The sequence below is a fragment of the Ambystoma mexicanum genome, chromosome 12, assembly GCF_040938575.1.
Source record: "Ambystoma mexicanum isolate Mex_15411 chromosome 12, UKY_AmexF1_1, whole genome shotgun sequence".
NCBI lineage: Eukaryota > Metazoa > Chordata > Amphibia > Caudata > Ambystomatidae > Ambystoma > Ambystoma mexicanum.
The window spans coordinates 1,748,302-1,771,500 of NC_090936.1; the positions used below are offsets into that span (position 1 = coordinate 1,748,302).

General features: G+C 46.3%; 1 protein-coding gene across 5 annotated transcripts in view; it reads right to left on the bottom strand.

Annotated features, from left to right (window-relative positions):
* The window catches only part of UPF2 (UPF2 regulator of nonsense mediated mRNA decay), a 766,220-nt gene that overhangs the window by 211,016 nt on the left and 532,005 nt on the right, over positions 1–23,199 (bottom strand). For all 5 annotated transcript variants that reach the window (XM_069627785.1, XM_069627784.1, XM_069627788.1 and 2 more), the window contains exon 16: positions 3,159–3,304. In XM_069627785.1, the coding sequence (XP_069483886.1) occupies positions 3,159–3,304 (146 nt within the window). The remainder of the gene's footprint in view (positions 1–3,158; positions 3,305–23,199) is intronic.

The window sequence follows — 23,199 nt, forward strand, 5'->3', positions numbered from 1 at the left end:
GTCACTTCCTGCCGGCTTAGGCTTTCTCGCAAGTTCTGTGTCGACTTCAGGTGTCGAGCACAGACGCTGCCACAAGGCTATGATCGGATCGGGTATAGCTACTTCTAATGGTAAAGCCTGCTCTCTTGGAGGCCCTCAGTCGAGAATGTTGGTCAGGTCGTACTGCGACATTGGCTTTGATAGAGCGTCGAGCTCTAAGGCCACAACAACCTTCTCAACTGCCTTGCGGTATTGCAAGTTCGGATGAGCATATGAGTTAAGCTGTTGAAATTCCCTGCACGGTCCGCCATAAAATCAGGCAATGTATCGAAGGCCAGCCCCCATCAGCTGCAAACCAAATGGAATTGGGTTGCCCTCCTCATTGAAGATCGACTACATCAAGTTGAAGAATAAAGAACGTCTGGTGCAAAGCTTCAAACTTGCGGGGCTGCTTGAGAAGCCTCTTGGCCCGAGGGGACAGCAGACTGTTTTAACGCCGGTCGTGCTTGTGGGCATTCAACGCTTTTCTACTTTCTTTGTGCCGGATGGACAGGGTGCAGTTGGAACCAAATAGACCTACGGCAATGAGGCGGAAGTCATACCAGTAGAGGCCCTCTGTAGAGCATTTGAGTCTTAAAAATATTCCCACAACTCACTAGACGCATCCTTCACAGGGTACGACTTACCCTTACCATCCAACGTGTCAGAATCGCACCTGTTTTTTTGTGTGCGACCCTGATGAGGAGTGGTGCATTTCACTGCGAGAGTGTGAACGCTTCAATTTTTTATAGCGACGTCCCTCTCGATTTTCGGGCATCGGAGCCTCGGGATCATGCTCCGATGAGCACGAAAGTGATTCCGCAAGGGTTTAGCCTGCAGTCTGCCGACCAGCAGCTTGCCTGAGCACTCCCTCACTGCTTTTGGGTTCAAAGAAATGCAGGAAACCACACTGCTCCGTGTCATGACCTTCTCAAAGACACTGCACACAGTGTGTAGGTCCAGGAGGGACATCTTGGAGTTGCATTCCTTGCAACATTTGAACCTGGACGCTTTAGGCCCCTAAATACAGACGCAGTTATTCAATGGATCTCATTGTGCTGAAAGAAGTAACTGCAGTGTGGGGCGTAGTGCATCCTTTTATAGTTTCACGTTTTTATTAGATATACTTACAGCCAACTTGGGCTTTGTATAATACATGACAAACAACAATTAAACATTTTCCAAGTTAAAAAGGAAGTCCAAAACACTGCACTGTAAAACATGTCACAAACATCTCAGTAAATTATTCAATACATCTTAATATTTCTACTATCTTCATATAAAATAACAATAAAATATATCAGATTAATATCATTCCCTCTCATAAAAATCATTCATAGGTTAGGGACTTCCATAGTGTCAATAGCATTATTATAGGATATAAAATGCTTATTTTGCAGATACATTAAAACTTTCACATTTCATGGTCAGATGGTGTGATGATTCCATTACCTGATTGCCAGATAATCAGCATTTTCTGGACTCATCGATAATCCTAATCTGTCTCCTTTAGTCTCCAACGCCTCAGACACGTTGAATCTTAGGAGTAGATATGTACCGAACGTGCTTATGCTTGGATAGGCTAAAGTGTACATTGGTGGCTTAATTCTAGTGAGTCGCTCTTCACAATACGCACCACTATGTGCATGTGATGCTATCTTTATCATGTTTTGCTCATATGCAAAGTCATTCAGTCTCCTATTTAGCCACCTTTTCGGGACAAGTATTGTATGTCCAGAGTCACTACCCAGGGTCCATTTCTTGTGTGTTTTATATACGGATACCATGTGACACATTGCCTTCCAACCGCAAGAACGCTTTCACATATGGCACAATTATCGCGTCTATTTGCAGGGTACACACCTTTTCCTAAGACATCACACATTGCCTAAGGTAAGCATACCAGATTCCTTTTACATTGAACTCTAGGTACAAATATTCGACACTCACACATTGGGGAAATCGAAGTAGTTTTCTCAGTAGTTTTGCTTCAAAGGCCACAAGACGCTTTTCATATTTATGGCCCCAGATCTTTACAGCATACAGAAGAGTGGCCCTTTCTTTTATAGGATTCCCAAAGGCACATCTGATCAAGGAATGCAGCGGCTGCATACTAGAGGGGAGTCGACAATATCGAGCGGCACTACACCCCCTGAAGAAAAGATATGAGCAGCTGACGGTGGATAGCCATCTATCAAGATGAGGAATCTGTGGGAGAACGCAATCCATTGAAGGGTGTCTCTACCTCCCACTTCGTGGAATACACATTCTTTGGAGGAGAAGGCTGCCTCAAGCTCCCACTTGGTGGAGTACTGATTTTCAGATGAATCAGCAGCTTGTAGCGGCCCAGGGTGCAGATGCTTGAATTCAAGTGTGAGCTTCAATTGCATTCAGGCAGACTTCCTTTGGAGTTAAACTTCAGACAGCTGTACATAAGAGGACCGTGTTATACAGCTTTATCAACCAGACTTCAAGTGGAGCAAGTGTGTCACATGTGTGCAACAAGCAGGTGATGAGCCTCACTATCAGTTAAATGTTATAAATCTGGGTGAGACAGTACCTAGCGGTTGTGGGATAGCTACATAAGCATCTTTCTATGTGCGCATCTGCCGTTCTGGGAGACATTAGGTGGATATTCGTTAGACAAGTTGATCTAACAAGGATCATTAAAGTCACCAGGCCAAAGCTGAAAGATGATCGGTAATCTGTGAACAGTATCTCTGCAAATTAAGATTTGCCTCAAGATTGAAGAAAAACATTGCCAACTCCAAAATGTTCTGGATCGAAAAGAGCTCTGCAGGCAAAGAGCTAATCTTCATTTCCCTCCAAAATGATTCTGTATCCCCAAAATTAGCATTACAAAGTCAGGAGCAAAACCCCACGTTTTACAAACATTTTAAATGCCATTTATTCTGATGCGCATCCAGGCCAGGTGGCAAGAAAAATAATTTCCCAATCATTTATAAGCCCCAGCAGGAATGGCAACATTGTGGACATTTGCTGAAGCAGCAACCTTGAAACCCATGACTTGGATTTACAATAAAAGCTAAACAGATCATGAAACTTGAAAGAAATTATAAAAAGGAGGGGATAAAAGTTCATCAACCAGTGCAAATGTCCGCTAATAAACATTCATTCACCTCTTCCTCCTGTTCATTCATTTCACTTTCATTGCCAGACTGTTCCTCAGTCTCTGCACCACCTTCTTCATCTTCCTCATCATCATCATCTTCCAGGTTTTCCCCTTCCGACATGGAATGTTTGGAATCTTTATCATTCATAAGACCTAGGAAATAAAAAACACACCCACACTATTAACATGGTGGTTTGGCAGAGGGAGCCAATCCAGCATAAATTTGGCCAGAATAAGAATACCGATTTGCCACAAGACAGTAAACCTAGATTACTTACTCCACATCAGAAAAGCAAGTTCCACGATTTCTGCCATTCCATAGTGGTGCCCTTTACATGGCTGGCCCCTTACATTGGCCTACTCCTACTTTGGCTAGTAGTGTTGTGCTTGTCCCTCCTCCTTCCTGTCTCTTTTCGCAGCAGGGCCCTACCTCCACCCCAGAGTGCTCCCCACCTGCTGTCTTATCTCCCCCATAATGTTGGATCCACTGCCATCCTTTCTGTTTGTTTTTTGGGAAGCCAAACCACGCCCACTCCTGCCCATCCACTCCTGTAGTCGCCATCAACTTTGTCCCCTTGGTGCTCCTCATTTCTCTCGTTAATCCTCCTTAAATTCCTCACTGTGCCATATCCCTGATCCAACCCATATTTTGTATTTCTCTGCCGTTCTTTTGGTAACGACTTAGCATGCCATCTCTTGGAAGAGTGGTTTCTCCCTTCACCCTATAGTCTTTTGCGGACCTCTCCCTGCTGCAAGCCACTTCCTACTCTTGCCCCGCTGAATGCGATCCAGTTCCCAAACTTCCTCTAAGGCTTCAAGGAAGGGGTGCTTTTTAAGCCCCATTTTGGCTATCGGGTGATTTTATCACCAACATTTGGTTTTCGTGAGCAGGCTTGTGACAGTTGTATTTAGTTTTGACTTCACTGAGGGATGCAAGCCAATGTATCCCAATTGGTAAACTAATGTATCTTATTGACAGCCATTAGGCTACTAACCTATACAATGCTCTTTCGTTTTGGGCAATCTCTTGTCTTGGGAAACGACGAAGCAGGCCTAAAATGGCAGTTGTGCACACATGGGATCACTAGAGCCCTACACCATCTACAGGGGCTTGCACTGGTTTAGACCAGTCCCTAGAATCAGTCAAGACATCACACATCCTGTGTGAGGGGAATCTGAGTGTGTGGTGGTTTTTGGGAACAATTTGATTTTTCTGTAGGTGCTGTGGTGTGTGATTGAAGGGCTGGCTTAAGCCAGCCCATGAGTCCCAGGGCATAACTAGGTGAAACCAAAACAATCGAGTTCTTCTGGGATCCAGCAGGTTTACTTGTTACATTTTCAGAGGTATGGCCATTATAGTAGGGTCCTAGGTCTTTCCCTGTGCGCTGTTTTTCTGGCCAGTCCTCATCACCTGTGGTCCGCAGTTTGGATGGGCTTGGATCTCCATGCTGGAACCATCACTAGGCCATTATGCTGCCGCTTTTCAATAATTTGACCCTATTGGTTGTGCTCCGTGGGCTAGGAAGCTGCCTCCATCCACTTTGTTTGGGCCTTTGTAAGGCATCCTCACCATTCACTGTTAGAAAGTTTTCTACTGGTTGGCTGCCTTGTCTTATCCATCGAGGAGCCGGAATCTGCTTGGGCAGGTCTACATCAGTCTTCCGGAAGCAATCATCACACTTTTCACTTCTGGCTGGTGGGTTGCCCTTCCACAAAGTATAATGGTTCACAGGATTATGTCACTTCTCCCCGGGGGGGAGCCCTTCCCTGTGAGGCTAGGGGAGGGTGAGGCCAATACCCAAAAGTCCCCCTAGGGGTGGTGAAAAGCATGACTTCACAGGGAGAGACTCCCCTCATGGGGATAAGGACTCCCGTTCTGTGACGGAACGCCCTTAACCCCTTTTCCCTTGGGACCAAGTCCCTGTCAGAAATCCCTGATTAACACCATCTGTTATGGTAATGTCTCTTCATTTTTTGATCCACAATTAATATGACCCAGATGAAGAAGAGCTAATGTAACCTGCGGAGTAATAACAGGTTGCCTTAGCATAGTACCAAGAAGAGTTGGGCCCAAGGAGGCATATAGATTATCTCAACAACAGTAAAGAAGGACTTTGACTTTAGGCTGGAGATGATTCAGCCACAGAAAAAAAGAGCAAGAAAGGACTGTGAAATCGAGAGCAGTCGGCGTGAAGCCAGCCCAGCACGGGAAGTTCAACTCTTGTAACACAAAGGTGCAAGAACGCAGATTCCCAGTGGAGGGGACATTCAAGAACCGTCAGCAGAGCACTACGGTGGAAACCAAACTCCTTATCAGAGGAAGAGTGGGAAAGAAGCCAGCGGTGGTGCGACGTCAGGGAGGTGGAGCATGTGGTGCTGCAACTGCAACGGAGCTGTGTGGCCCAAGTCTCTGTGGAGCCGCTTAGACGAAGCAGGGAGCTGGGTGAAGGAGATGGGAAGTGCTGAAGTAACACAAGCCAGCCTATCACCACAGGAAGAACCAGTGACGCAGTCCCGACACGCAACAGGTAACGGGAGTAGCAGGAGACCCGGTGTTAGGACAGTTTTCCAGAAGTCCAACTAAGGGCCTAGTAAAACCATACAACAGACAGTACAAAGCCCCACTCTTAGTATAAGGCTGTAACACTGAGTATTTAGTAGCATAGACAGAGCAGCCAGGCTTATTTTAGGAAAGAGAGAGGGCTGTAGCTTGGTACAATTAAATGTTAGCACACTTATGGTCCAAAGAAACCCTGAAATACTGTATTGTAAAAATAAAGGGTTTATTTAAGTACAAGTAGGCCAAGAGGAATCTTGGGGAAATTAGTACTATCACATTAAATATAAACTATACAAACGCAAATGCTTTAAATTACACAAACCAAAGCACAGACCCTGCTCATAAAACTAACAGTATTTCTAGGGAAGTCAGACCATATCAAACAAATTTAGTATAGGACAAACCTATTCATGGGGAGTAAAACCATCAGTTACTTTACTGTAAGTCAAGGGTCTTAGACCCTGTCAAATATGTAGTAACACTCAGTAAAGGAATCACTTAGTAAACCAACCCCGTTACCAGGATACTTTTCTGAAAAGTGGAAATTCATGCACAGGTATCAGTGGAACAAACTAAGGTAAGCAATCACTTTCTATACTAATTTAGGATTGCACAAGGCAGACCAAGGTCAGCTACACCAACAGGGCACTTTTTAAGAATGGCACACAGCTTTTCTAGGCAGGTAAAACCTAAGGGTGTAATATACTATTACAGTTGCTTTTCAGTTCAGTGGAACACAGACCAAGATAAGCAAAACTCTTACACATGGTTGAGGATTGCACAAGGCAGATCAAGGTATGTAAAACCTAAGGCAAACTTATTATAGACAGCCTCAACAGCAGGTTAGGGGAAGCAAGACCCAGTTGGTGAACTTATACATTTATATCCTAAAAGAAATAGTAAAGTGAATCCAACAGTATTTTTGGGAAAAGGTACAGCAAATTCACAGGGGGAGTAAAATAACCTTACATATACTTTTCAGAATGGCAAAAGACATTCAAGGTAACCGAGCCATTTTGTAACTGCTCACTCTCAGAGGGGCAGTTACCAACCAACTTATTCACAAGTAAGTAACTTGTGCACACTGGTTGTACTTTTCAAGGCAGGATCCTTTTCTTATCCAGTCCTTATTCTATTGCACAAGTACTCTCACAGGCAGAAGAGTGACCCGAGTGGTCTAGGTGCCAGCCTCCGGCAGGGCGAGAGGGTTCAGTTGCAGGGAAAGTCAGAGTTCCAGAGGAAGTCTCTTCAGACAAGTTAGTATTTCATTTTAGAGTTAGTTAGGGTCCAAGGACTTCAGAGAAGACACCCTAGAAGGATTCCAGCAACAGGCCTGGGTGAACCTCGATGGGAGGCCTCCCAATCACAGAAAACACCCCAAAAGCTATACAGAAATCACACCGGCTTAAGGTAAGTACATACCCCAGCCAACACAGTACCTCAGCACAGAAGAACAGTTTGCGGCAGGAAGACTTCAGGATCTGCAGCCAAAAACCTGGTCGATGGATTCCTTTGTCATGAAGACAGGACTTTGGAAGGGATTTTGCAGCAGAGATCAACGGGGAAGGCTCCAGGTAAGAGTTTCTTCATGGCTGAATGTGGCTCTGAGGTTTTGGAGCCCTTTTCAGGAGCCAGCAGAAAACAGAATATTGCTGGTCGGATTCTCGTCTCTAATCTGGGTCCAGCACTCTGGTGAGGGGACTTAAAGGACAAAGTGTGTCTCTGGCGAGCAAGAAGGTTGTCACCAAAGTTTCAGCACAATTCGAAAGACCGTGCACCGCACACAGGCTCGAGGTCCCAGGGTATTGCAGCCCGCAAGGTCGCACCACAACATGGGATGGCTCACAAGAACAAGTTACTTCTTACCTTGTAACGTTCTTTCGATGGGATGTTCCTCCGACGTATTCCTTATCTTTGATAACTCGTCTCCAGTTTGCTGGCCTCGGAAATTTTTTCTCTGTAGATGGCGCTGCGCGTCGACGTCTGCCGAGTCGATGTCCCTCGACAGCCACTGTATCGGCGCCGACGTCACCATGCCCATAAATAGCCATGCGCAGCGTCCGTTGATGAGTTCCGTTTTGTAGCATAAGATAGGTCATGCCTGAATTGATTATTGACCTTGAAGGAGAGTAAGCTGCAACCACAAGGGAAGTATTACTGCGGGGATGGATGGAAGGGGCGATAAGGAATACATCGGAGGAACATCCCATCAAAAGAACGTTACAAGGTAAGAAGTAACTTGTTCTTCGAAGGGATTGTGTCCTCCGACGTATTCCTTATCTTTGATAGACTCCCATAGCAGTGGTATGTAATTGGAGGTGGGAGTAATAATGTCATGTATCCCTTTTAGGAATGAACCGAATGTAATACGGCTTTGCCAATTCTGGTCTCTTGACTAGTGGAGGAATCCAGGTTGTAAAATCTTGTGAATGTATGTGCGGACGACCATGTGGCAGCCGCACATATGTCTCGGACCGGTACCCCTCTTTGGAGGGCCGAAGAGGCTGCAATACCCCTGGTTGAATGAGCCCTAAGATTCTGGGGTGGCTCTTTCCCTGCCAGTTTGTAACATTCCAGAATGGCCAAAATAATCCACCTGGAAATGGTCTGTTTTGTTATGGGTAGTCCAAACTTGGGACCCGAGTATCCTATAAACAGTTGGTCTGCTTGCCTAATCCTAGCCAGTCTGCTGATGTAAAAGCTTAGAGCTCGCCTTGGGTCCAGCCTTTGCAGCCTTTCTTCCTCTTTCCCCGGATGGGGAGGATGGTAGAACGAAGGTAAGGTAATTTTCTGAGTGATGTGAAATTCAGAAACCACCTTTGGGAGGAAATTAGGCTTCACCTGTAGGACAACTTTGTCCTTATGGAAAATTGTATGGGGGGGTTTACAAGATAGAGCTTGTAATTCACTCACCCTCCTAGCAGATGTTAGTGCTACTAATAGGACAGTTTTAAGAGTTAGAAATCTCAGCGAACAAGAGTGGAGTGGTTCGAAGGGAGTACCCATTAGGAAATTTAAGACTAAATTTAAGTCCCATAAGGGAACTTGGAATGGTCTTGGAGGATAAACATTAGTTAATCCCTTGAGAAATTGTATTACATGGGGTAGTGTGAAATACGATGGTTCCTCCGCAGTGCGCTTGAAGATTGATAGCGCTGCGAGATAGCCTTTTACAGTGCCAAATTGAAGGCCTGAGTTTGCCAAGTAGAGCAGAAACGATAACACCGTTGGTGCACCACATTCTCTACACCAGCTGCAAAATATGTTCCAACGGCAGCGGTATAAAGACTTTGTTGCTGGCCTTCTGGCCGAAAGCAACACCTCCATGACATCATCAGGGAGGTACCAATCCTTGTACCTCACCCTTTCAGAAGCCAAGCATGAAGGTTGAGGGTTCTGATGTCTGGATGGAGAACCTGACCTCCCTTCTGCGAGTGAAGATTCTCTTTGAGTGGAAGACGGATTGGAGGGCAGATGGACATATCTAGAAGGTCTGGGTACCACGTTCTCCTGGCCCAGTCCGTGGCAATTAGGATCATGGTTTTCCGGAATCTTCTCAACCTCCTGACCATTTGAGGAATAACAGGGACTGGTGGAAATGCGTAAAGGAATGGAAACTCCCAGTCCACTACGAATGCGTCCCCTAGAACTCCTCTCGGGGGAAATTCCCTTGAACAGAACAGATCGCACTTCCTGTTGGTGCTGGTGGCGAACAGATCCACCTGAGGGGTTCCCCAAAGGGCGAAGATCTCTTGAAGGACTTCCTGAGCTAGCGCCCACTCGTGGGAGACTGCTCTGCCTGCTCAGAGCTTCCGCTGTCAAATTCTTCTCTCCGGCTACGTGGACTGCCGATAGAGAGATTCCTTCCTGAATTGCCCAAAACCAGAGCTGCATTGCCTATCTGCACAGTGGCAGTGACCCTACGCCTCCTCTTTTGTTGAGGTAGTGCATGGCCACCGTGTTGTCCGTCATTATCAGGACATTTCTCCCCTGTACTGATGGCAGGAAAGCTTTCAGTGCTAGTCTGATCGCTCTCAGCTCTAATAGGTTGATGTGTAGTCTGGACTCCGATGGAGACCAACGACCGCTGATGGTCAAGTCGTTGGCATGGGCTTCCCACCCCGTGAGTGAGGCATCTGTGACTACCGTTATCTCCGGCCATGGTTGCCAAAACAGTTCTCCTTTCAAGATGTTCTCTGGATAGGCCCACCATTGAAGGTCGTGGGCTACCTTGTCCGGAATCCGGAGGAGATCTGTCATTCTTCCTGAGTATTGTGACCACTGGGTCCTTAATGCCCACTGGAGAGATCTCATTCTCAGGCGAGCCTCTGGCACAAGGAAGATGCAAGATGCCATGAGGCCTAGCAATCTCAAAAAGTCGAAGGCTGGGATATGTTGGCCATTTTGAAACTTGTTGACCATCTGCAGAATATCTTGAGCCCTCACCTCTGGTGGCGAGGCTTTTCCCCAGGGAAGTGTCCAAGACCGCTCCGATGAACTGGAGCCTCTGTGATGGTATCATCTGTGACTTCTTTAAATTGAGGGAGAAGCCCAGTTTGTGAAGGAAGTGGTAGACCTAATCTAGCTGGATCTGAGCTTGTTCCGAAGATACAGCTCTGATCAGCCAATCGTCCAGGTAGGGGTAGACGTGGATCCCTTCCCTCCTTAGACTTGCAGCCACTACCGACATTAGCTTGGTGAAGACCCTCGGGGGGGGGGGGGGGTGTCAGCCCAAATGGCAGAACTCGAAATTGATAATGAGAGCCGCCAATTGCGAACCTCAGGTATTTCCTGTGTTTGCGATGGTTTGGCACATGGAAATAAGCATCCTGGAGGTCCAGAGATACCAGCCAGTCCTGGATCTGGAGGGCCTGAAGGATCTGAGAGAGAGTTACCATCTTGAACTTGTCCTTCCTGAGGAACTTGTTCAATTCTCGTAAGTCCAAGATGGGTCTCAGTCCTCCTTCCTTCTTCGGTATGAGAAAGTAGGGGGGGGGAGTACCAGCCCTTGTTCCTCTCCGCTACAGGAACCGGTTCTATGGCACCTTTCTCTAGCAGGTCTACAATTTCCTGCAAGAGGATCGGATCTGGAACATTTAGAGACCTGTGCCCCGGTGGATGACTCTGAGGGATGCGTAGAAAGGGTAGGCAGTAACCCTGGGCAACTGTCTCCAATGCCCAAGCATCTGACGTAATAGCCTGCCATTCCGTCAGATGGTGAGTTAACCTGCCTCCTACAGGTGTTGTGTGGAAAGACCTCAAAGTGGTTTTGGGGCGGCTAATGCAGATGCCGAGGGTAAAGAGGCACCTGCTGCTGCTGCGGCCTTAGTACCTTTGACCCGTCCACATCGGGTGGATCTCCTTTGGCCTCTTTGAGCCGGCTGTCCTCTGCCTTTCCCGAATGCGGAATAATAGCGAAAAGACTTTCCTCTCCCAGAGGTTCCTGAGGGGCGAAAAGGAGTTTGACGGATTGCAGCTCCTAAAGATTTTGCTGCTGCTTTAGATGTTTGCAACTTTTCCAGACTGTCATCAGCCTTTTTACTGAATAAAGAAGAGCCGTCAAAGGGCATATTCAAAAGTCTGGCCTGTACATCAGGAGCAAAGCCAGATTTTCGAACCACGCATGCCTGCGGATTGTAGTACTTGCCGCCATGGCCCTGCTGATACTGCCAGCGGAATCAATGCCAGTTTGAAGAGATTCGCACATGGCATCTTTGATGATGTTAAGGAAGGCTTCCCTTTCCTCTCCTTCCGGTATGCAGTCATCCGCTGATGAAGCACACTCCCACAGTGTGTGACAACCTGGCGAGCGTACAAGTGGCGTTGATGGACTTCAACGCCATACTACAAGCATAAAATACTTTTTGCCATAGAATCGTACCTTTTGTCATCTCTGTCCTGTGGGACAGTAGGGTAAGCGGATCTGCTGCTTGATGAAGTTGCGGCTTGAACCACCAGGCTCTCTGGAGTCGGGTGTTTTGATAAATATTCAGGGTCAGCCGCAGCTACCCTATACTTGGCTGACAATCTTTTATGGACTGCAGGGATAACCTCAGGAGTTTCCCAATTTGATTAAATCTTCCTTTGTAAGGATGTATGGAAGGGGACCACAGGATCCTCCTGTGGACCTTTGTCTAGTATGTCTGTAAGGTCATCCTGTTGAAAAACAGGTGAAGGCACAGACCAACTCATGAATTCAATAATTCTTGCCATTAGGGTTCTATAGGGGGTTTCGGCATGATCCCCTGGGTTTGGTTTGACAAATTCCACTTCTGGGGAAGCGTCCAGCCCACTTGTCTCATGTAATTATTCCTGTAGGTCTTTCAACCTTCTTTCCTCAGAGGTAAAATCCTCTGAAACAGGTGGTGTGGTCCTCTGCAGCCCAAAGGGTCTTTCTTGGTCAGAATCCTCCCCTTCTTCATAGATTGAAGATAATCTGGGGTACTCTGACCTCAGAAATGGTGTAAAACCCATTTATAAGGCAGAAGGAGCCAAACTCGTCATTATTGGGCGAGAAAACGTCGATGTCGTCAACGCCGATGTGAAAGGCTTCGAAGGCGCAGAGAAAGGTGTTGAGAAAACTGGAAGAGGCCTTGAAGAACTCGAGAGGATCGGGATCCTACTCGAGGATGTCGACGATGTTCTCAGCGTCATGCTGGAGGCTCTGGGTATAACCGTTGGCTGTGAAGTAGCCGTGGTTTTCTCTTATCTGCGTCGATGTCGGCGTCGATTCGATCGACCGATGCGTCGAAGAACCCTTCGACAACGGCGTTGATGGTGCCGATCCATGCGTCGAAGGGATCTTCAACGACGGCGTCGAAGATGGTGCCTTCCTAACCGATGGCCTGTGGCACTCTCGGGTGGACTCTTGCGCCGGGTGCAACGACTCGTGGCGTTTTGATTTTTTGGGTTTTTCACCCAGGGTATCACCCTCAGCTGTCTTCGAGGGGGTCGAGGCCGCTTTCTCGAAGATGCTTAGCATTTTCTTCCTGAATTCCTCCCACTCAGCCTGAGAGCTGTGTTTTGTGGGGCAGGAGACCCTTTCTGGGGAAACAGAAGATGACGAGGAAGGGGGATCTTCGACGTCTCTTCTTTGAGTGTCTAGATCTCGACAAGTGGTGGGAGCTACTTCGAGACCTAGAATGGGAATGCTTTCGACGGCGAGACGACGAATGCCTCGACCGAAGAAACTTTCGAGGATGTTTTGACTGACTTACCTCTCTCGAGCTCCCCTTTGCGCTCCTTCAAGGCTTTCGCCGTCATGGACATGCAGTCCTCACACTCCGAACAATGGTGCTCGACTCCCAAGCACCACAAACAGATCCTGTGAGGATCCGTTATCGACATTTTCTTTCCGCAGTCTCGACATTTTTTGAAGCCGGACCGCGGAGTCGTCGGTTCGGATGAAGAAGCCATCGAAAACGAGTTGGTTTTATCGAGGAAATATAAGAGGTTTATCTGACTGAACTGAGCAACGATATTCCGAGGCCCCACGAAGCGTGGAAAAACGGAACTGAGCAATGGACGCCGCGCGTGGCTATTTATGAGCATGGTGACGTCGGCACCGATACGGTGGCTGTCGAGGGACATCGACTCGGCAGACGTCGACGCGCAGCGCCCTCTACAGAGAAAACATTTCCGAGGCCAGCAAGCTGGAGACAAATTATCAAAGATAAGGAATACGCCGGAGGATACAATCCCTTCGAATTCAGGTTTTGAGTCTAGTGGTTCTCACCAGGCTCTGGGTCGGGGTAATTGTTTGGGAACCCCCACATTCCTGGTCAATTGGAAGGAAGGGTAACAGCAGGTTCCAGTTACACAGCAGGCTCTCTGGTCGCTGGAAATCGCTGAGACCGCAGTTTCCTAATCTTCCTCTTTGGTTTCAACTCCAGTGATCGACTTGTCAGCAGCTTTCAGGTTCAAAGTATTTAACAGCAACTACAGCACAACTTCTGTATTCTCTCCCTGCATTTTACAGCAAGGGGCAGTCTGGCTGTTCAAGCCATTGAGACTCTGCTCCTTTAGGGCAAGGTGAAAGACAAAGGGCTGCAGAGTTGTGGACTCCTCCCTCGCTTCCTGCCTTCTCAGACACTCTGGAGCCTTGGCAGGGAATGCAAAGGATTCCCGCCAAAGACAAAATGCCCACTAAGGTCGTTCCCGTCTAGAATGGCAGGGGAATACCTCAAACTACAAGCAAACAAGAAATGGCATAAAAAGGAGACCAACATTTTAGAAAAATGGTGTCCCTTCTGTGCATTACTGAGGCTGATTTAACAGCCTGCAAGTAATAATGACAAAGTAATAAAGGTAAAACCACTGCCACCAGCCATTCAAGCAAACTTGCAAGTGTAACAAAAATGTATACACTGTATTCCCAAAGCACTCCACATAAGGTGGGGTGTGCTGGCTCAATATATAAAATGTAAAGGGTGAGGAAAATCCCTCTTTACTACTTTGGAACTTTAGTTCACCCAAGCACATGAAAGAGAAAATAACAGGGGAGACCAAAGCGGCAACCCAGCCTAAGCCCCAAAGTTGTAGGAAACTATAACTTACACCAGATACTATGGAGAGACCTAAATAAAAAGAGTAAAAGACTAGGCGAGAGGGGAAAAAGATTACCCTTCACCTAGGGACAAGGAAAAATGGTCACAAAAAGTTATGGATTTTATACAGGTCAGAAAGATTTAGCATACATATAAAAATCTTACCCAAGACCCGGTGGTAGGGGCTTGGGGCAGCTCAAGAGTCAAGAGAATCTCAGTTGTCACATTAGTGGCATTCAGTGGATCAAGAGTCAAGCGAGCCTCAGGAGTAATCTCCCTCATCACAACAATGATATCCAGAGAACCAAGAGTGCATCACGAGTAATCTCCCTCGTCCCAGTAGTGATATTCAAAGATCCAAGAGTCAAGAGAACCCCAGGAGTAATCTCCCTCATCCCAGTAGTGATATCCAAAGATCCAAGAGTCAAGAGCGCCTCAGGAGTAATCGCCCTCGTCCCAGTAGTGATATTCAAAGATCCAAGAGTCAAGAGAACCCCAGGAGTAATCTCCCTCATCCCAGTAGTGATATCCAAAGATCCAAGAGTGCACCAGGAGGAATCTACCTTGTCACAGTGGTAATCCAAGTAAGAGTAAAGAGGATACTAGACAACAAGAGCTGCCTGGAAGTAATCTTCGGAACGTAATAAGACAGGGACGAATTTCAGGAACTGCAAAACAAGCTTTCAGTAACCCTTGGGAAGAAGTGAAGAGATTTTTTAAGACTACTGCAAATGACTATCACAAGACAGCCCTCAAACCTGTGCAAGGTGGGTCAGGAGAAGGGAGTCATTCTTCTGACTATGCTCTCTTTGTGGAATCAAAAACTAGTGCAAAGGATTGTTACAAAAGAAATGAAAAGGGAGTCATTCTCCTGGTATGATTGGATGCTGAACCCTTTTGCAGATCAGCAGTAGGGTTAGAGTAGGTTTATGGACAGAGGACAGGCACTTTTCGTTTGGACAAACATCCAGACGAGGAGCACCCGAGTTGATATTTGTTTAGGTAGCGATAACCCTTTAGAGACGGGGAGAGATAGTTTTATTTAAGAAATAAAGAAAATAACCTATGTTGAAAAATGCTACCCCTTTGTCCAACCCCTTACTCCACCATACCACAGAAGGCAGACTGTTCTTCCTTTTGGTTGTCATTGGTCTAGGGTTGAAGTCCATAACTGACAGGCGCCTGTAATTTACCCTACAAGAGAAGACATTTTTCTCAGAAGGTTTTTCTGCCATTCTTAAACTGTGTTTTTACGGCAACTGTCACTGAGTACGTACTTCTTGGCCCTGGATTTGTGGGTCAATCAATATACTTACCTTTAGGGGTTGCCATGGTCTATAGTTTAAGGTATCTGCACGTCCCATTTGTTAGCAAAGATTTTGTATTTGCTGCTTTTCTCCCGTAGACTTCTATGGTTTTTGCTCTTTTTGCTTTGTTTTGAACAATGTCCTGAATTTTTGGAGGCAAATGTCACCTCCCTGTGACAATTCAATAGGTATCGAAAACCCCTTCTCATGAGGCTAGGGAGGTGAGGCCGCTACCCAATATTCCCCCTAGGGGTGGTTTACTGTGCGAGGACCTCATGGGGAGGGACTACCCTCCTGGGGAGACGATCACCTGGGTAAAAGTCGGCACAACACCCCAAACCCAACCCTCTCAAGCCAGTTTCCACCTTTCCAGCAACCCACCCTTGATAGTACTTATTTTAACATTATACCAGTTATTTCTACGGAGATGAAGAAGATTGCCAACAATACAGATAGTATGTCTAACTCCAGTACTGGCACGCAAACGATCACCCATAGCATGAAGATTACCAGCAATGCCAGTACTGAGACGAGGTGGCCACCAGGAGCCATGAAGAATGAACAGAGAAGATACAGGAACAGTATATACATCAGGAGTCGCCGCCGGAGAAATGCATTAAAGAAAAACAGAAAGAGGACTTTGAGTAAGGGAGCCACAGACCAGCACGAATGACAGTCCAGCCCGGGAAGTTCAAAGGAGACGCAGAGAATGCGGTGGGAAAGCAGAGAGCAGTCCGCTCCCAAAGGCAAGAGGCCGACAACAGTAGTCCTTTGCTCGGTGTTGTGAAGCAGGTCAAGGCCATGACTGGAGCCTGAAAGACGGTGGCGCAACCTCTGGGAGGTAGAGCGAGCGGTTCAAAAATGGCACCTAAACCGTCGGTAACAAGACTAGGAAGAAGGTACGTGGAGCGAGAGTTGCAGAAGGCAGAGATGCCCACACAGGCTGGCGAGAAGACACAAGCAAAAAAAGCAAAAGACCAAGTACACAACTAGGTCACTCAACTGCTCTCCAGAAAACCCAACCGGGTACATTGATAATGCAAATTCATCAAAAGTTTAATGTATTTCCGAAATTATATGTTCACATATAATAACCACGTTAGTCCATTGATTTTTCAAAAAAAGAGAGTTTTTATCAACAAATAGTTGCGTGAAGGCATAGTAATCTGCCTCGTGGTGTGAGGCGTTACCAATACTTCCTTAGCGAGGAAGGAAAAGCCACTTAACATCTCATGTCAGACAAAAACATTTGCCAATGCATTTCGGATTCATATATCCTTCTTCAGGGCAAGTCTGCAAATTGTACATGTGTCATATCATAATATTCCAAAATTAATGTATCGACAATAATTAAATGAATAAAGTAAATAACATACCAATAATTGTTGTGGTGGAAAAGGTCAAAATTGATAGATGCGGATAACAGGAAACAGAAGGAGAAGAAGAAAACAGCAGTGAGAGGGCTGATGCATATAAAATTGGCAAGAAATAAAAATTCGAATAGCATTTACCTGACTGAGTAGTAAAGTGTGGTGGCTTGGTGTGCGAAAACATGTGGACGGCAGTGAGCCGCCCGGGAAAATGTCAGCGCCGTAGCGCAGCCTTCGGAATAGGCTGAAATGTAATGAAAGTACCATAAGCTATGGAAGCAGACAGGTACGTTCAGTATAGATAAATCTTTAAGAAGGCTTACCGTGTGACCAGCGAGCGATAGAACTGTTCCTCTCGCTAGCTCACTTGAAACTGCGATGCACGCATCGGCGCGTTGTCAGGACAACGCCTCTTGAATCTACCACGTGACCGCGTTCCCGAAGGACTCGCGGGTAGGGATAACAGACTGTGTGTGGATCTCCGGAAGGGAGTGCAAAGTCAAAAAATAATTTACATTCTACCAAAAGGTAATCACGGAATAATGGTGACTCAAAATTATCAATAATGAAAAACATGGAAATGGAAGAAATACTGCCAAAGTAAAGAAGAGTAAAGACAAGCAGTAGCCAAAGGTATGAAAGTGAGATGGCAATTAAAATGGTGTCCAACCCAGAGGCGGGCTGCTAAATATGTTAAGCACAGTATACATAATATTAGTAACACATGGTTGTGGAATTACATTCTGAAATTACAATCAACATACAAAATGCAGTGTCGAACAGTGGCGACACCAAAGGGAGTAACACTGATGGTGCAAGCCTCCCCACTGCTATGGTGGCGCAAAACAACGCCACCTTGGGTCCCAGACAATTGTCCAGGAGACGTAGCGGGGAGGACACAAATAGATCAGTCATATGGAAATTCACAGTATATAATAGCTAGAAACATGTCTATAAAGCAATTCGCAGTATATAATAGCTAGAAACATGTCCATAGAATCAAAGAAAAAGTAAAATTATAAAAAACAGTGATAATTGATCTCCTCGTTCATTCCATGGGGAACCAAACTCCCAAGTTTGTCGATCCAAAATGTCTCTCTTCGGTTCAACCGCTGGTTCAAATCTTCGTGAGGATTATTCTTAGTCAGTACCTCCAAGATCACAAATCTGATTTGGGTCAAATTATGACCATTCTCCATCCAGTGGCGGGCTACAGCAGAGTTGGTGTTAGCAGTCCGGATGCATGAGCGATGCTCATTCCACCTCACTTTAGCCATTCTTGTGGATTGTCCCACATAGAATTTTCCACACGGGCATTTGATGCCGTAGATTATATTGGTGCTATCACAAGTACCATAGTTCTTGAGCGGAATCTTTTTCCCTGTTCTGGGATGGTTGATAGAGTCTCCTTTAATTACTGAATTACAATTGGTACAGTGGAGGCAAGGGTATGTCCCAGTGCGTTGGGTTGCAGATTCTTTCAAGGGGGGTCTAGTATATACCAGTTCATCCCTCAAGTTCCTGCTACGTTGATAGGCAAATACCGGTAATTCAGTGAATAAACTTTGTACTCGGACATCATTCTTCAAAATCCCCCAGTGCTTACTAATAGTTTTCTTAATCCTGTTACTCTGAGTTGAAAATTTAGAAACAAATACCGGTGTTTTTAATTCTTTCTTATTTCTGGGATTTTGGGTAGATAACAAAGTTTCTCGTGTCAGGGTACTGACCCTATTTGATGCTATGTCGAGTTCTGTTTGTTTGTAGCCCCGGGCTAGAAATTTCTCTTTCATAATCTGTTGTTGGACTGCACAATCCTCGGGGTCGCTAACAATCTTCTTAACCCTAAGCAGTTGACTGTATGGAAGGTTCTTGAGTAAACTGGGTTGGTGAAAACTTAAGCGATGTAACAAGACCCCAGGAAGAACCAGCCCAGAGTCCCAGAGGTAACAACGGTAACTGGCAGGTGCAGGAGAGAGATAAACCGCACAGGGATAACAGTAAGAAGCATCTTCCTCATGGCAGTACTTGGCAGGGAAGAGAACCAAGTGGGCCTAATGAAAGAAGAATAGAAATCAGGGTATGGGACCCAAACCAAAGGAACCAATATAAGTCATCATCCTTGTGGCAGTACTTGGCAGGAGAGTGAACCAAGCAGGCCTCAGAAAAAAGGCGGAGCGAACAGGGTCTATGACCCAAATAAGGTCAAAGTAAATATTGGAGGGACGAACCCTCCAAACAGCAGTAAAGAAAAGACCACTGATGGGCTAAGGAGATCCAGGAACTGTAGGAAAAGTTACGCAAGAAGACAGGAGAAGGGAGCCATTCCCCCTGGACACACTTGGAACTTTGGTGCAACCAATATCCAGGGGGAAGGGAGTCATTTCTCCTGGCCATATATCTAGAGCTGTGATTAAACCAAGACCAGGGGAAGGAAGCCATTCGCCCTGGTATCGATTGGAGTACTGAAGAGACTCTTCTGATACCAGGAGAAGGGAGTAATTCTCCTGGTGAAAGAACTTTACTTTGATTAAGACTCTTTAGTTGTAGTATAAGGGAAAGTGGTAAGGTTTTGACTTAGGGCAGTGCTTTTCATTTACGGAAGGACGGCAAAGGACAGTCCCTGGGAGTGTTGAGGAAGAGGGGACGAGCTCCCACACCAGCGTTTCGCTTTCCATTTAAACCCCCACACGGTGAAGGTTGGCTAAGGACAGTCCTTGCAGTCCCTGGTAGTGTTGAGGAAGAGGAGGGGCTGAGTTCTCACAACAGCACCAGTGTTTCACTTTCCATTTAACACCCCCCCCCCCCCAAAGCGGCGAAGCCGCGGCAAAAGACGCAAAGAACAGCGCCTGTAGTCCGTGTAGACTGTGACTGGAGTGACCAGACCGTCTCATTTCAGGAAATCAGGAAGGTAATCTTTACCCTGTCATCACTTTCTGCCCTTGGTGTGCTGTCGGCGCCCCATCTTGCCGCTGTTCCCGCAGACCTTCTGGTATTTTGCTCTGCCGGGCCCCATGCTGAGAATTTTACACTCTGCGGCAGTTGTTCCACCAGTCACTAATGCCCGGGCTGCGAGCGTTGCTCTCCCGAGGCTCGCTCTGCATCTATTGATAGTTGCATTCAAACCTTGACTGTCAGAGAATAACGAACTCTCTACCTCGTGTGGTGGTGCTACGCTGAGCCACCAGACAGCTTCTACTTCTATTGATTAAATCCTGGTTCGCAGTGTGCCCTGGGGTCTTTCTGTGGGCTCCATGGGCCCCAGTGGGCTTCTGACTTTGTGGCCTGTGTCAGAAAAAGGGTGTCTGGTCTGGGTGATAGGTGGTAGAAAGTGGAGTGCTCCGGAAGCCCCTGGATACATATTTTTTTGTGCATATTATGACTGTCTGGCTAACGCTACCAGCCAATGTGAGCCTGCGCGAGTCCTGGCGAGCCCCCGTTATAGTGTACTTGTGTTACTAGAGTCGGCAATCGGCTGGCGGCACAGCACAGTAAAGCTCACTGGTTGACAAACTTGACAGTTACGGGCTCACCAACTGTCTAAAGAGCTCTTAGCCCAGAGCTTTGCAGGAGAGGGTGGGGGGTGAAGGGGGGCTGAGGGAGGAGTCGGACTCTGGCAGCTCCGTAAGCTGTTGAGGCGTTCCCTGCCAAAATCAAAGTAAAGTTCTCTCACCAGGAGAATTACTCCCTTTCACCTGGGGAGGGGGGACCAGTAAAAGGGCATATAAATTGCTCAAATCCTTGGATGATTTCAATGTGTTGATAAAGGAAATTAAGGGTCTTCTGAATGATATTGGAGGCCCCGTGATAGGATTATAAAAGACCAAACGCAAAGGAAATCTGCGTTAGCTCCAAATTGTTTATCAGCCATGGAGAATATTGAAATAAGGCCAGAAAGTGTAGCCCCAATATTACAAGCCATAAAGCAAGACCAATCTCATTTGTCCAGACAGCGGGGGAAATTGAAAGATCATAAGGGTGCCTATGAAATAGGTCCCTATGAGAGGCGGGAGGGTGGAGAAACAATGCCAATCCCGATTTTTGTGCAAGGGGAAGGGGGTGCCCAAATAATTGAATTACACACGATTAAGAAGGATCTCTAGCCCCACAGCCCCAAGAGAAACAGGCGGCAACCCTGAACACCAATATGGAAAGGGGGGGGGGGAAATACCGACAACCTGTTAGAAAGTGAAGTGGAGATAGAAGTCATAATCCCCACCTCAAATCGATGCCAGGTTTTGGAGATCAAGCAACCCACGAAAGGGAAGAATAACAGCAGCCCAGGTGTTACTGAAAAAACCCACAAAGGTGTTCAGGATAAGATGCATGGCATGATGACCCAACCGAATACGAGAACAGATGCAAGCACGCAAACAGAGGGATCCTTCCCCATTACCCCTTGGAAACGCTGCAGGTACCTGTTGGACCCCTCCGGGGAAGTCTGCGGCCATGGCGAACATAGGTGCTTTAATCTCGATAAATTCTGCAAGTAACAGTTTAAATTGCTTGCAGCTGATATATCAAAGAAAGGCTGACATCATCCCCCTCCCTTTACTTGCACAAACCTCAAAAATGATACAGCCAAGTAGTCGATAAAACAACCCGCAGCACTACTACTACTCTTAATCATAAGGGAGATTATAGTAACCAGAGGGGGATGTTAGGTGACAAAAGGGGTATGGGCTCTGTTTTCCGAATGGCCCCTTGAATGTGGCCAGTGGCACACCACAAGGATCGAGGCAGGTGAGGGGAGGGACCATGGCCCTGGGTTGGGCAACACACCGCCCCAGAAACGCACACCTCAGGATCACAGAACCCAACACCATTCCAATGTGACTTAAGTTTGGGGTGCGGGAAGTACAGTGATAAGGGTGGGGAACCACTCATTTACCCATCAATGTCACATGGCGCCACCTGATATACCCATCAATTACCCTGCACAACGTGAGGAAAACAGCTGGGTCTGAGGAATCACAAGAAACGCTCATTAAAAAGGTGAACCATACAACGGCCGGCTGTCAGAAGAATTTGTATTACAGCAGGGGACTCGTCAAGGATGTCCACTTACCCGTTGTTGTTTGTGATCTCAATAGAACCCTTGAAACTATGATGGAAACAGCCAGAAGCTCTGGTTGTAAGAAGATGATTTATTGGTGGTGGTGCAAGATCTATCAAACTCAATTGCAGAACTAATGAGGGTTTCGAATGACTTTGGCGCAATTTCGAACTATAAGATCAATTGGCAGAAATCCGAGGTTCTACCATGTACAAATAGTACCAATTGTGATGTGGTGAAAAGTTTTGGATTTCGATGGTGTGCAAATAATTTGAAGTACTTAGGGATTTGGATGACTAAGGATATGAGTGAACTCATGAAAGTCAACACGTGCCAATGCATACAGAAGATGAAGCAGGAAATTGATCGTTGGACTTCGCTTCAGCTCTCTTTAGGGGGCAGGGTTAATGCAATAAAAATGACTTTGGCACCAAACATTACTTACTTTTTAGGTATGGCCCCGCTGCAGGTACGGAAATCAGACTGGTGTACAGACAGATTGTATGTTACAGTCCTTTATTTGGAATGGGAAATCTCCAAGATTTAAACTATGGAAACTGCAGCTCAAAAAAATAGAAAGGCGCCTCAAACATTACAAATTTTGAAAGATACCATCAGGCGTTCACTTTGAGGTACATCATTCAATGTTTTACATCCGAGGATGACTGGGCTCGTGCAGAAGCGGAAAGGGCAGGGCCGTTGCATGCGTGGGCCATTCCTTCGAACACCAATTACAGGAGTACATCTAGCTTGGCTTTGACAGATTTTTTTAGATCACCTTGGACGAAATAGGAGATCGCGGCTGGAGTGGAACCTGGTAAGAGTGCAGATTCTTCAATATGGTTGAATCCCAAAATAAAAGTGGGAAAAAATGTGATATTTTGGAGAGACTGGTTTTTAGCAGGAATTAAGAAAGTTGGAGACTTGTTTAAGGGCCAAAACTGGAAAACATTCAGGGAACTAAAGATGGAATTCAATCTTGCAGATAATTTGTATGGTGACTACAGGAAACTGAGAAAGGCGGTGTGTTTGCCATCTACGGGGGATTCTTAATTGTTATCCAGTATTAAGAATCTCAATGGGAAAGATCATATAGCATCCATGATGTACAATATGTTAAGTGATTTCTCAGAGCCAGACCATGGACTTCTGTTAGCTTGGTCAAATATTTAGAAAGAGGAAATGAGCCCCCAGAGATGGTGAATGTGT